The sequence below is a fragment of the Peromyscus eremicus genome, chromosome X (genome assembly GCF_949786415.1).
Source record: "Peromyscus eremicus chromosome X, PerEre_H2_v1, whole genome shotgun sequence".
In the NCBI taxonomy this organism is placed as follows: domain Eukaryota; kingdom Metazoa; phylum Chordata; class Mammalia; order Rodentia; family Cricetidae; genus Peromyscus; species Peromyscus eremicus.
In genome coordinates, this window is record NC_081439.1 from 12,840,286 (window position 1) to 12,853,275 (window position 12,990).

At 41.9% G+C, this 12,990-nt stretch overlaps 1 protein-coding gene across 1 annotated transcript; it reads left to right on the forward strand.

The window, feature by feature from the left end:
* The first annotated feature begins 3,549 nt into the window (after positions 1-3,549).
* Positions 3,550-8,837, forward strand: Bmp15 (bone morphogenetic protein 15). The gene is made up of 2 exons (XM_059250090.1): positions 3,550-3,871; positions 7,981-8,837. The coding sequence occupies exons 1-2, from the start codon at positions 3,550-3,552 to the stop codon at positions 8,835-8,837; spliced, it is 1,179 nt and encodes a 392-aa protein (XP_059106073.1).
* Positions 8,838-12,990: the final 4,153 nt, after the last annotated feature.

Genomic DNA, 12,990 nt, shown 5'->3' on the forward strand with positions numbered 1-12,990 from the left:
AAGATTATCTAGTTGCTAGATACTTCATATAAATTCTCATTTATACAAATATTTCATTTAAATCACATCAAATTCTGATAAAAGTACCAATGTACAATTAATAAAACACGTGGGGAAAGTCCCAAAGTGGAAGGGCCAGGAGGTAGAGCCTCAGTGATGCTTCTCACCATTAGAAGATGACCTGGGATGTAAGTCAGTGGTAGAGTATTTGCCTAACACTTGCCAAGCTCAAGTTCAATTCTCACACCACAGAAAGAAAGTGAGATGGGTGAGTGGGGGGATATTGAAGGCTGAAGGGGCTTGTTGGCTGCCTCTCTACAGCCCATGAAGCTGAGATAAATCCATAACACTAAGCTCCAGCTTTATAAGGCGTTCAGCATAGATCACAGATAATGAAAACTGACCTACACTCGGTTGCATTAAGCCCATTAGTCCTCACAGAATTTCAGTTTACCTCTTAGAAAATTGAGAGGATGATTTCTATGAGGAAATTGGAGGCAAAGAGAAACTGAGTAAATTGCCCAATACAGGCTAACAAGTGCTGGACCTGGAATTTGCAATGAGAAATAGAAAAGAAAAATCATAGTATAAATATTGAAAGAACTGGGTGCTGTTAAAAAGGGATGCCTCAACACCAGGTGGTGGTGGTGCATGCCTTTAATCCCAGCACTCGGGAGGCAGAGGCAGGCAGATCTCTGTGAGTTCGAGGCCAGCCTGGTCTACAGAGCGAGCTACAGGACAGCCACAGCTGTTACATAGAGAAACCCTGTCTCACAAACAAACAAACAAAAAAGGATGCCTCACAAGGGTTACTATGGCAAAAGGAGAAATGTCTACAGTGTTACCGCATTGTATACAGGCATTTTTGTAAACAAGCATGTTAAGGGCTAGATTATTGTCAAGAAAAATTAATTTGCATGCTGCACATATCAAGCACCATCAAAGTCAAGGTAAGTTCTTGAAATTTCTGAAGAAAAATGAATGACCAGAAATAGAAGTCACAGATGTCCATCAACAGCTGAATAGATAAACAAAATGTGATATACCTATGAGTACACACACACACACACACACACACACACAGAGTTTTATTGGGCCATAAAGAAGCGCATTAGTGGGGCTGGAAAGATAGCTTAATGCTTAATAGCATGCACCAGTCTTCCATAGGAATTCAATTAAATTCCCAGCAACTATGGGGGTGTTTCACAACCTCCTGTGACTTCCTCTTCTGGTCTCTGTGAGCCCCTGTACTCACCAGTATGTAGCATAATCTAAAAGAAATCTGTTTTTAAAATACAAAGAAGAGCAAATGCATGTCATTTGGAGGAAAATGGACCATCATAGTAAGAGAAATAAGCCAGAATTTCTTGTCAATTTTTTTCTCATATGCAGCATATAGAAAGGGATGAAGAGGCAAGGAAACAAGATAGGGTAATGAGGGAAAATGGAAAGACAGACATCACATTTTCTCTATGACATCAAAGCCTAGGGCGCACTATTTGCAGGAGGAGAGAGTATAAGAGAAATCCATGGGGGTACATATGAGCAAAGTAGAGTAATACACATATATGAAATGACATAATGAAACCCATTATTTTGTATGCTATCCAAAACCAAAAGAAAAAAAATTAAGTAGAAAGCCAAAGAGCAAGGAAGCTGTGTTCAACTGAAGGTCCAGCCTGCTCTACGAAGAGAAAAGCACACTTGAGGAGGAAGCCTGTGCTGCTGGAACTTATGGTCTCTGAATTCAGGGCATAGTAGGTCTCAAAAACGAAGAAGCCTCTGAAATCAAACAGAAAACAAACAAAACTGATGGAAGCAGATGCAGAGATCCATGGCCAAGCCCCAGGTGGAGCTCCAGGAGTCCAATCAGCAAGAGAGAGGAGGGATTATATGAGCAAGAGATATCGAGACCATGATTGGAAAAAGCACAGCAACAAATAGCCAAACTAGCAGAAACACATGAACTGTGAACCAATAGCCGAGAAGCCCCCATGGAACTGGATCAGGCCCTCTGGATAAGTGAGACAGATGATGAGCTTGAACTGTTTAGGAGGCCCCCAGGCAGTGGAACCCGGACCTGTCCTTGGTGCATGAGCTGCCTTTTTGGAACCTGGGGCCTATGCTGAGACACTTTGCTCAGCCTTGGTTCTGGGAGGAGGGCACTGGACCTGCCTCAGCTGAATCTACCAGGCTGGGCTGACTCCCCAGGGGAGATCTTGCCTTGGAGGAAGTGGGAATGGGGAGTGGATTGGGGGGAAGGCTGAGGGGTGGGAGGAGGGAGGACAGGGGAATCCGTGCTGATATGTAAAATTAAATTAATTATAAAATAAAAACATTTTTAAAAAAAGAAAACAAAAAAGAAAACTGCCTCCCACAAATCAGGCCTCACTCTTCACACTCAGGTCTTGACCTCATGCCTCATGTTCTCACCAAATCTCCAACCAACCTTGGCGAGAGCAAGTCTATAACTTATCATCTCTTTCAACAGTACTATTGCCCAGGGAAGCTTAAACCAAGTGGCCTAGCCCTGTTGCCTCCCATTAGGAACCTAGGTCAGACATACTCCCCCAAATTCACCTTCCATTGTCTTGGGTTTCTCAGAGGAAACCTACTCACCATATCCCACGGTATACCAGAAAATTCCAAGTTGGAATTCTCAAACCTAACTACATATTACAATCACCTGTGAACTGAAAAAAAAAAAAATCCTTGAGGGCTGGTAACATTCCAGACCATAATAGCAGGATCCTCAGGAATGATACTCAGGCAAGGAGAATCTGAGCAGCTGACTCCAATGTACAGCCAGGATTGAGAACCACTGGCAAGGACTGTTCTTGAAATTCAAGCAGCCACCCTCACACGGGGATTTTCACGTTCTAGTGTTTGGAGGAACTTCTTGAAGCACCTGCTGAGACCTTACCCTCAGGGAGTTTGTGTTTGAGACTGGATCCAGGAGTATACGTTCTTTCTTTTGTTTTCTTTTTTTCCCCTCATTTATCTATTTCTTTATGTACATCCCGACCACTAATCATCCTAGGTAGTTTCACCACAAGCCAGCAACAAACCACACTTCTGTGAAATGCTTCACTAAGAGGCATAGAAGTTGGATGGGCCTGGGAGGCGTCTGTCTCTTTAAGGCCTGATTAAGGGATTGCCTTTAAATCTGTGGTAGCATGGGATACGGCTGCTTCCTTTTAACCTATTAGATTGGGTGCCGTCCAGGTTCCTGGAATGGGCCTCTCCTCGTAGGTTACTTCAGCCTGTCTGAGAAGTACTGTGTGGTTCCCACCAATGGAGAGTGGGAAGGGCATGCTGCCTTGTCCCACTTGCTGTTTTTGTTTGTTTTCGTGCCAAGAAGCCTAGTCAGGAGACTTGCTTTGGCCCAGAAGATTCTCCCACAGGAAGCAAAAGAGGGTCTGCCAGCTGGCTTTTCTTCTGCTTTCCTGCCCCGTCTTTGGTGTTTGTTAAACCAGGATGTGGAAGAGGTCAGAGTGATGTCCCTTGGACTTGAGTAGGAATCCGTTGACAAGCACCAAGCTTTTCAAGATGGCCCTTCTCACAATTCTTAGAATTCTTTTTTGGGGAATGGTGTTTTTTATGGAACACAGGGTCCAAATGGCAAAGGCAGGATGGCCTTCCAACACCCCCCTTGCTGACGAACCCACATTGCCCTTGATTCTGGATCTGGCAAAAGAAGCCCCTAACAAGGAGATGAAGCCGTGGCCCCAAGGATATCCCCTGAGGTATATGCTGAAATTGTACCAGCGTTCGGCTGACCTGCATGGCCATCCTAGGGAGAACCGCACGGTTGGAGCTAAAATGGTGAGGCTGGTAAAGCCCTCAGCCAATGCAGTAAGGCCTCTCAGAGGTGAGTTCTTATGCCCCATACAACCCTGCAGGGGACAGAAGAGGGGAAATGTGTAGACAGAAAGGAGGCGTGGTGTCTTGTCATTGATTGGTGAGAAGATTGTTTAGTCAAGGGTGACTTTCAAAGACTTGGAAGCCTAGAAAAAGCTGGCTCCAAGCCTATTTCCCATTTGAGCCACAACATAAGAAAAAATTGTCTTGGGTCCTACTGAGCAATCTTTCCTGAGCCGCAGGACTCCTAAATACAGTATGAGCCCCGCATTTTCTAAGTTGTTCTTAAACTAATTAAGAAACACCCAGCTGCATTCTCATGGAGGGCTATTTATGTGGTTGGTTGGTTGCTCTTTGAAGGCCAAGACTACGAGATAATGAGCTAGGAAAACTTGCACGGCCTCAGACAGGACAGAAACAAGCTATCATCTGAAAGTTAACATACATGGCCTTATGACCTCCCTGTTACTAGATTTAATCCTAATGACAGCCATTACCATTTGTTGTTATGGGGCAATGAGCTAAATTTTAAAGGTAAGAAAAACCAAGGCAGAGAGGTTAGTAACTTGCAAATGTTCCCCAGACACTGCCTGGCAGAGATGAGATTTAAACTCTAGACCATCTGATTCTAAAAGCACTATGCCAACATCCTTACACCGAGGACTTTTGTTACTTGGTTCACTCTACCTCTGTGGGATTTTGGTAACCATGGTACCACGTGTATTTATTTGTCCACATCATGCATTATTCTGTTTGAGTATCTGAATTAGATACTGTTTCCAGACTCCTGAAGTAAAGGTAGCCACCAACTTCAGTGAATTCTTAGGAACTTGGTGGGATCAGTATGGGATTTTCAGTGCGCTCTAAGATACCGACAGACAGGATTCACACTTTTTTTTTTTTTTTGGTTTTTCGAGACAGGGTTTCTCTGTGTAGCTTTAGCGCCTGTCCTGGAACTCACTCTGTTGCCTAGGCTGGCCTCGAACTCAGAGAGATCCACCTGCCTCTGTCACTGCCTCCGAGTGCTGGAATTAAAGGTGTGCGCCACCACCGCCTAGCCAGGATTCACACTTTTTCAGCCAAATAAAATAACTGAAATTTCATATCGATCCCTTGCTATGAGCATTGGAAAAAATACTTTGCAAATATCAGTTTTAATACTATGAGAGGAGGTTGGTAGTATAATCATTTATAGGTGAAGAAACTGGAACTCTAATACCACACAGCTAGTAATGGGTAGAGCCAGATGTCAAACAGGCTCTGAAACTCCAGTGTCTGTAATCTTAATTACCATACCGTGATGAACCCTCAGTAATAGATTTTAATTTAGCATGAGTTGCTGCATTTAGGTTTGGAGTGTGTGTGTGTGTGTGTGTGTGTGTGTGTGTGTGTGTGTGTGTGTTGGTATATAGGCAAATAACTGCTTCCCTAACTTCTAGGGGTTCCTAGTATTGAATAATGGATAAATAGTCACACAATGATATTAAAGTATGACGAGTGCTTTGAGGAATGACTCACTGCTCAGAATGAGGGAAGCAGGGACGTGAGAGGCCTCAATGAAGAGACAGTATTTAAGATGCTACTTGAGAAAGGAATAAGGAGAGTATGTATATAGGCAACAAAATGCACTATTTAGGAAAGAAAAATGGCATGGTGGTGGAGATTCATTCAGCAAATTGTATTTAACTACTGAATGCCGTGCATAAAGATGCGATTAAGACAAATATAGTACCTGCTCTCATAGAACACGTTCTTTTGGGGGAGATAAATAAGCAAACTTAAATAATGCAATTTTTGGCAAGTGAAATGTAACAGTGAATAGTAAAATCACCCCTTTCTGTAGGGGTATGGTGGGGGTAGCTTTGAAGAAGTGGTATTTGAGCTGAGGTCTGTAAGAAGTTGTAACTGAGGAAACTACAGAGAACCTGATTTAGACAGAAGGGACATGTAAATGCGTAGAGGGCAGAAACAAGCATATACCACTTGAAGAAGGGAAAGATTAGTGGGAAATGGCAGAAACTGAGACTTATTATAGGCAGGGACTTGCAGGCCTTGAGAAAGGATCTGGGTTCATTACTAAGCGTGGCAGGAAACTAGACAAATCAAGGGTGCACTGGTGATGTGAAGCTTAAAAAGAGGATGCCCAGGACTGCAAGGATCCTGGGTTGACTGTGGGACAACTGGCATCTAGGGCCTGTAGAAGGATCCAGAAGTAGTTGTCAAGTTCAGTCACACAGGATGTATGAGTCATCCCTTCCCTTGAAAAGCTCTTCGCAGACCCTTCCTGGCTCAGGTTCTTAGCAGTCCCTCCCTGCTTCAGGAAACATGTGATGGTCTGAAAGGAAAGGGCAGTTCCTCAGCAGACAGCCTGCTAGAGGTTTGGGTGGGGTTCCTTTGCAGGGTGGGGCAGGGATATGGGTGGGCCTCTTGGAAACTTGGAGGAGGTGAATATGGGATAACTTAAGGGAATAAGTACAAGAGTAGCTCGGGTCTCCTTCCCGAGAATGAAGGCCAGTGCCGCAGACATGAGGGTGTGTTAGGCATCAGGTCAAATGGGAACTTCTCAAAATATTTTGAACACCAAGACATGAAAAGAACTTCTTTGTTGAAAGTGACTGTCCCCTTGAAGAATTTCAGGCTTTCATATTCAGTGAAAAGGAAGGTTAGGTGAATAATATATGGACACACTAAGATGTTCCAACACAAGAGAAGGCTTTACCCTGTGCCGTCTGAGTTTTCTAGTCTACACTTAACCTGTACCAAGAAAAGGAGAAGTTCAGAGCTCTGTAGGTAGAGGCTTCTACTATTTATTTATTTGCTTATTTATTTTTGGAAATAGATTTGTTTTCAAGATTATATTCTGATTACAGTTTGGCCACAGGATGTCAGCACTACAATTTGGATTAAAGCATTTAAACCTAGATTGCATGCAGTTTGGGGCAGGTTTCTTTCTTTCTTTCTTTCTTTCTTTCTTTCTTTCTTTCTTTCTTTCTTTCTTTCTTCCTTCCTTCCTTCCTTCCTTCCTTCCTTCCTTCCTTCCTTCCTCATCTATCTATCTACCTATCCATCCATCCATCCATCCATCCATCCATCCATCCATCCATCCATTTAATTATTTTTTTTTTGAGACAGGGTTTCTCTGGATAGCTCTGGCTGTCCTGGAACTTGCTCTGTAAGCCAGACAGGCCTCAAACTCACAGAGACCCTCCTGCCTCTGCCTCCCAAGCACTGAAATTAAAGGCTTGCCCTGACATCATCCAGCTGGGGCAGGTTTTTTAACAAATAAGACTATTCATGTAATTAAGGTTCTTCTTGAAATGGTATTCAGAGGCATGGTTGTAAAGTGAATGGGCCAAACCTGAAGGAACAGGAGAGATTGAGCTGAAGGAAAAACTTCAGAAGTAGTTCTTGAAGCTGGTGGGAGGCAGAGATGCAAAGATGGTAAACACCCAGTTGTTTCGTGTGAGGTTCGTCCTGCCTTTGAAAGGACAGCTGAAGCACCCATTATTAGACTTTCCCCCCTAAATCTGTATAGTGATGTGACATGGGAATCTTTTCCTAATATATATGTGTTTTGATAGTTTTCTTAATTGGTCACTTTTAATAGTCAACTAATAGTATCATTGGTCTTTAATATATACAACATACCTACAAAATGATTCTATATTTGAGTTTTCATTGTTAGTAGTCAAAAGTACGATGGATTTATGTTTAATATCAACACACTTGGGTTCAAATCTTAAACTTGCCAGGTGCAATCTGCATGCGTTTTTTTTTTTTTTTAATTCAGTTCAGGTCATAGGGTCCAGGACTGGGACTGGTCATGCTAAGCTTCATCTCCAGCCCTTGCCTAGATGTCCTTTGATTGTTTCTGTAAGCTCAATGCCATTACCTACAAAACAGTGCTAATAACTATCTCATAAGACTATTGAGTATTAAAGGATCTATTATGTACTAGATGGTACTTGTCAGTGCTCAGTAAGTGATAGAATGTATTATATCTTGAGTTAATTTCAGGGCTAATTGCAACTCTCAGTCTATATTCAGAGGTTTTATAGGGGATATTCAGGTAGGAGGCAAAACACTAATGGTGAGTCCTGTTCTTTCATATTTGTGCAGGTTCCTGGCATGTACAGATCCTGGACTTTCCTCTAGCATCAAACGAGGTGGCATACCAACTAATCAGAGCCACTGTGGTTTACCGTCATCAACTTCATCTAGTTCATTACCATCTCTCCTGCCACGTGGAACCTTGGGTCCCCAAATGCCTGACCAAGCACTTTCCTTCTTCTGAAGCAGGTTCCTCAAAGCCACCTCCCATGTCTAAAGCCTGGAAAGAGATGGATATTACACACTGTGTTCAGCAGAGGCTCTGGAATCGCAAGGGGCCGAGAGTCCTTCGCCTCCGCTTCATGTGTCAGCAGCAAAAAGGCAGTAAGGTTCTTGAGTTCCAGTGGCGTAGCATGTCATCCTTGGATGTCGCCTTCTTGCTACTCTATTTCAATGACACTGACAAGAGTGTTCAGGCTAAACTTCTTGCACAAAGCCAAGAGGAGTTCATTGATAGGGAATCTTCTCTTCTCGTGCGGAGTGCCCGGCAAGCATGCAGCATTGCCTCTGATGTCCCTTGTCGTTCTCAGGAACATGATGGCTCTGTAAAGAACCAGTGTTCCCTCCACCCGTACAAGGTCAGCTTCCATCAACTAGGCTGGGATCACTGGATCATTGCTCCCCGTCTCTACACTCCAAATTACTGTAAAGGAATCTGCAGTCGTGTGCTACCCTATGGTCTCAATTCACCCAACCATGCCATCATTCAGAGCCTTGTGAATGAACTAGTGAATCACAGTGTACCTCAGCCTTCCTGTGTCCCTTATAATTTTCTTCCTATGAGTATCCTTCTGGTTGAGGCAAATGGGAGTATCTTGTACAAGGAGTATGAGGGTATGATTGCCCAGTCCTGCACATGTAGATAACAGTGGAGTTGTAGCTATCTCAGATTTCCTAAGAAACTGGAGAAGATAAAGCATTATCAGTGTTAAAGCTGACAGTGATCTACTCAGTTTACAGGTTCTATTCCTTATCCTAAAAAAACAAATATTGTGCTTATGCTTAAAATATAAGATCACTTTAAAGTCTATAAATTAAATGTTAGGATCAAGTCTTAATATTTTAAAAAAGTAATTTAAAATGCCATGAAATAGTTATCTTTAGTATTATTTAAACCTCTTCCCTCATTTGTGAGCTCCTCAGTTTATAAAAGTGTTTCTGGTACTGGTAGCATAGCATGGATCAGTATGACTTAACTAGTCAGAGCCCTCAATGCTTGGATAAGATGTTTTTCTAGAGATGTGCGAGTATGTCATTTTTATTGTGACTTTGGGGGAAAAAAAGACAACACTGGTCCATGGAAGTAGAACATGTGGAGTCCTGGAGATGACTTCATTCTGGGCTCACCTGTTTTGTGTGTCCTGCTGGATTCTTCTGGGCATGGGTCTCTGGAAGACAACCTTGCTGCTTGGGAGGAAGTATAGAACTCTTCTCTGGTTCTAAATGATATGTGTAGTATGACTCCTTGAGTTTCTTTCCCTTTTGTGGTGCTGAGGATAGTAAGCAAGTGCTCTAACACTGTGCTGTATTCCCAGCCCAACTTGACTCCTCCATAATCCTGCATTTAAGTGTTGGTACAATATTGCAAATAAATGATGCTTTTCTTGTTAAAGACAGTCTTGAATGCTTTGGAGATTGAGAGACTGGGAAGAAGGAATTTATGTCTTTTGTTCCCTATAGCTATGATCCAGAGATCTACCCTAATCTCTGAGGGATAGGGCCAGAGGCTCCTTTGAATTTGCTCTCTGGGCAACACTACTAGCAAGCAGCTCTCACTATTTTGCCTATTAGAGATACCCATTATGTCTCAGGACCTGCATAGCTATTGACTAGCCTTATCACCGTTCTCAGTGGGATAGGACCTGACTTAAGGGTGAAGCCATGTGCTTGCCACTGCTAATTCCTATCTGTTTATTCACATTTATCATAAGTTAACTCAGTTAACTGTTAATCTTTTCCCAACAGTTGATGCTCACTGGACTGAATATCTAGAGATCTATTCCTTGGCATCAATTTGCTCTCAAATCTACTTAGAAATCAATTCGGGCTTTACTATTCATCTCTTCAGTGTTCTCATGACAACGCAGTTTCAAGTAGCCATGTCTCCTCTCTTCTCATAAAATAGCCTGCTTTCCCTTAATATGCCATAGTGCTATTGTCTTCCCTGAAAAAAAAAAAAGATGGAGCTCCCTTTGAAGGTTTTACTTGTCTCGTGACTATGTTCTGAATGCCCAGAGCTGAAAACTTAGGAAGTCCTTCAATGAACACAAAAAGTTGACAATTTTTTTTGTGTGTGTGACATGGAATACCCCACTATTTATAAATTTGTATGTTTATTTATATATTTATTTTCTTAAAGAATAAACGTGTACTTTGCATATAAAGTATAGTGATTTCAAAACTGTATAATTTATAAAAGACTATGAAAGCTATGCTATTATGTAAGGTGGTTGGGAAATCATGATATGTTGTGAGCTGAACTGGGAGAACACATTGGGCTTCTCATTTAGCTGTTTCTTTAGTGTTCCTAGGATAGGCATAAACACCCAACAAACCTGAAGACGGACATTGGTTATGGGACTAACTCCAGAGTTCAACCTCCTGCTTCTTTGGAGTTTTCAGGGAAAAAAAAACCATTATCTCCTACTCTTATGACTCCTGGATACCTTTGAAACTTAATGGGAAATTCATGATTAGTTGTCCCTATTCATTAAGCTGAGTAGTCAAAATAAGGAAAACACTGGCAGTATGGTGTCAGTTGCCAATGATGTTATGGGTTTCCTTTAAAAAAAAGTATTGTTTCAGTTGAGCACCATTCCTTCAAGTCTAAAGTAAAATATATGTGTCTTAAACCTTCTTCTGAGAGAAAAGAGAAAGTCTCATGAGTGGAAGAAGGTGTATGGAGATAGGAACTGCTTGTACAGATAAGTGGTAAGCAAACATTACTTGGTTTGGGGAAGAAAAGTAGAGAGAAAAGTCCATCTTCATCCCCAAGAACCACAGACTAGGCTATATCACCATCTAAGTATGGATGCTAAAGGAATGGGCATTTGAACTTGCTTCTGATTCTGGGCTTTGTTGCATTCTTTTTTTCCCTCTTTTTAGAAAATAGATTCTTGCTGGGCAGTGGTCCTGCACGCCTTTAATCCCAGGAGACAGAGTTAGGCAGATCTGAGTTCAAGGTTGGCCTAGTCTATAGAGCAAGTTCCAGGACAGACAGACAGACAGGGCTACACATAGAGAAACCCTGTCTTGAGAAGAAAAACAAAGCCCAAAAACAAAAAAGAAAGGAAATGGATTATTTTCCCACATAATATAGCCTTATTGCAGTTTTCCCTCCCTTTACACCTCCCAGCTCCTCCCCACCTCCTCTCCCATCCGGATCCACTTCCTTTCTTACTCACTAGAAAAGAACAGATTTCTAAGAGATAATAAAATACAACAAAATGAAATATAAAAGAGAAAACAAAACCTATCCCATCAAAGTTGGACAGGGCAAACCGAGAGAAAGGAAAGAGCCCAAAGAGAAGGCACAGTCAGAGATCCAATCATTTGCCCATTCAGGAATCCCATCTAAAAACTGAACTAGAAGCCATAATATATATGCTGAGGACCTGGTATGGACCTGTGCAAGCCCTGTACCTGATGCTTCAGTCTCTGTGAATTCATAAGAGCTTTGCTCAGTTGATTTAGAAGGCTTTGCTCTCCTGGTGTCCTTCATCTCCTCTGGTTCTTACACTCTTTCTGCCTCCTCTTCCATAGGTTTCCTTGAGCTGTGAGAGATTTAACGGAGACATCCAATGTAGGGCTGAATGTTCTAAGTTCTTTCTTGTTCTCTGTGTAATGTCTGGCTGTGTGTCTCTATATTTGCTCCCATCTGCTGCAGGGAGAAGCTTCTCTGATAATGGCTGAATGAGGCACTGTTCTAATATAGTAGAGTGTCATTAGAACTCAATACATCACTATGTGGCAGGTTCTTGTTTGTTTTTTTTGGGAGGGGGGTTGGTGTTTTATTTTGTTTGATTTTTAGATCAGTAGTATTTGGTTTTACCCTATGTCCCTGGGCTATCTAGTCTCAGAATCTTGGTAACCCAAGCAGTGTTGGTATAGGTTCCATCTCATAGAGTGGGCCTTAAGTCAAATAAGATATTAGTTGGTTACTCCCACAAGCTTTGTGCCACCATTGCCCTAGCATATCTTTTAGGAAGAACACAATTATGGATCAAAGGGTTTGTGACTGGCTTGGTGTTTATGCTACTCTTTTGGTAGCCTGCAGAGTACCTTCCTGTACCAAAGATACTAGAAAGTACGGGTGACAGCTTTATGTAGGTACCAGCTAGACTTCTCATGTTCAATGATCTGTGTTGGTGTTGTCTTTAGCAATGGGACATTGATGTCAGTTCATAGAGAGGAACCTACTGCCTTAGCAAAAGCATGGGTTGTTTGGAGGTTCACATGGGACCTTCTTTGGCCAACAACTCAATTAGATGTAACCCAATCCTGGTACTAGAAACTTCATTTAGTGATAAGAGATGTCCACTTGAGACTCTGTCTCCCCCATTATTTGGTGATTTCATTTAGATTGCCTTCATATATTTATATATTTTAGGAAATTTCTACTTTTTTCATTTTTTCATACTACCATTCAAATGCCCCTTAATTTTAGTTATTTCCTGCTGTATTCTATCTCTCCATCCCCTCTCTTTCCCATCCCCACTTGATCTTCCCATTCCAGTACTCCCATTCGTCCGTTGTTATTTACTCTATTTCCATTTCTTAACAAGACCTATCATTCCTATGTTCCCTATTGACCTCCATTCCATCTACTCCCTTACTCTATAGCTACCCTCTGTGGTTGCACAGTTTGTAGCTTGGATATTATTAACTTAACAGCTAATATTCACATATAAGTGAGTACATACTGTATTTGTCTTTCTGAGTGTGGGTTACCTCACACAGGATGTTTTTTTTTTTCAAGTTTATCTATTTACCTGTGAGTTTCATGATTTATTTTTTGGA

What these genes read in the sequence shown, in the direction of transcription:
- Bmp15 (XM_059250090.1), top strand. Translation starts at nt 3,550, where the DNA reads ATGGCCCTTCTCACAATTCTTAGAATTCTTTTTTGGGGAATGGTGTTT. An exon ending in TGCAGTAAGGCCTCTCAGAG is followed by an intron (nt 3,872 to 7,980) that starts GTGAGTTCTTAT and finishes ATATTTGTGCAG; the next exon opens with GTTCCTGGCATGTACAGATC.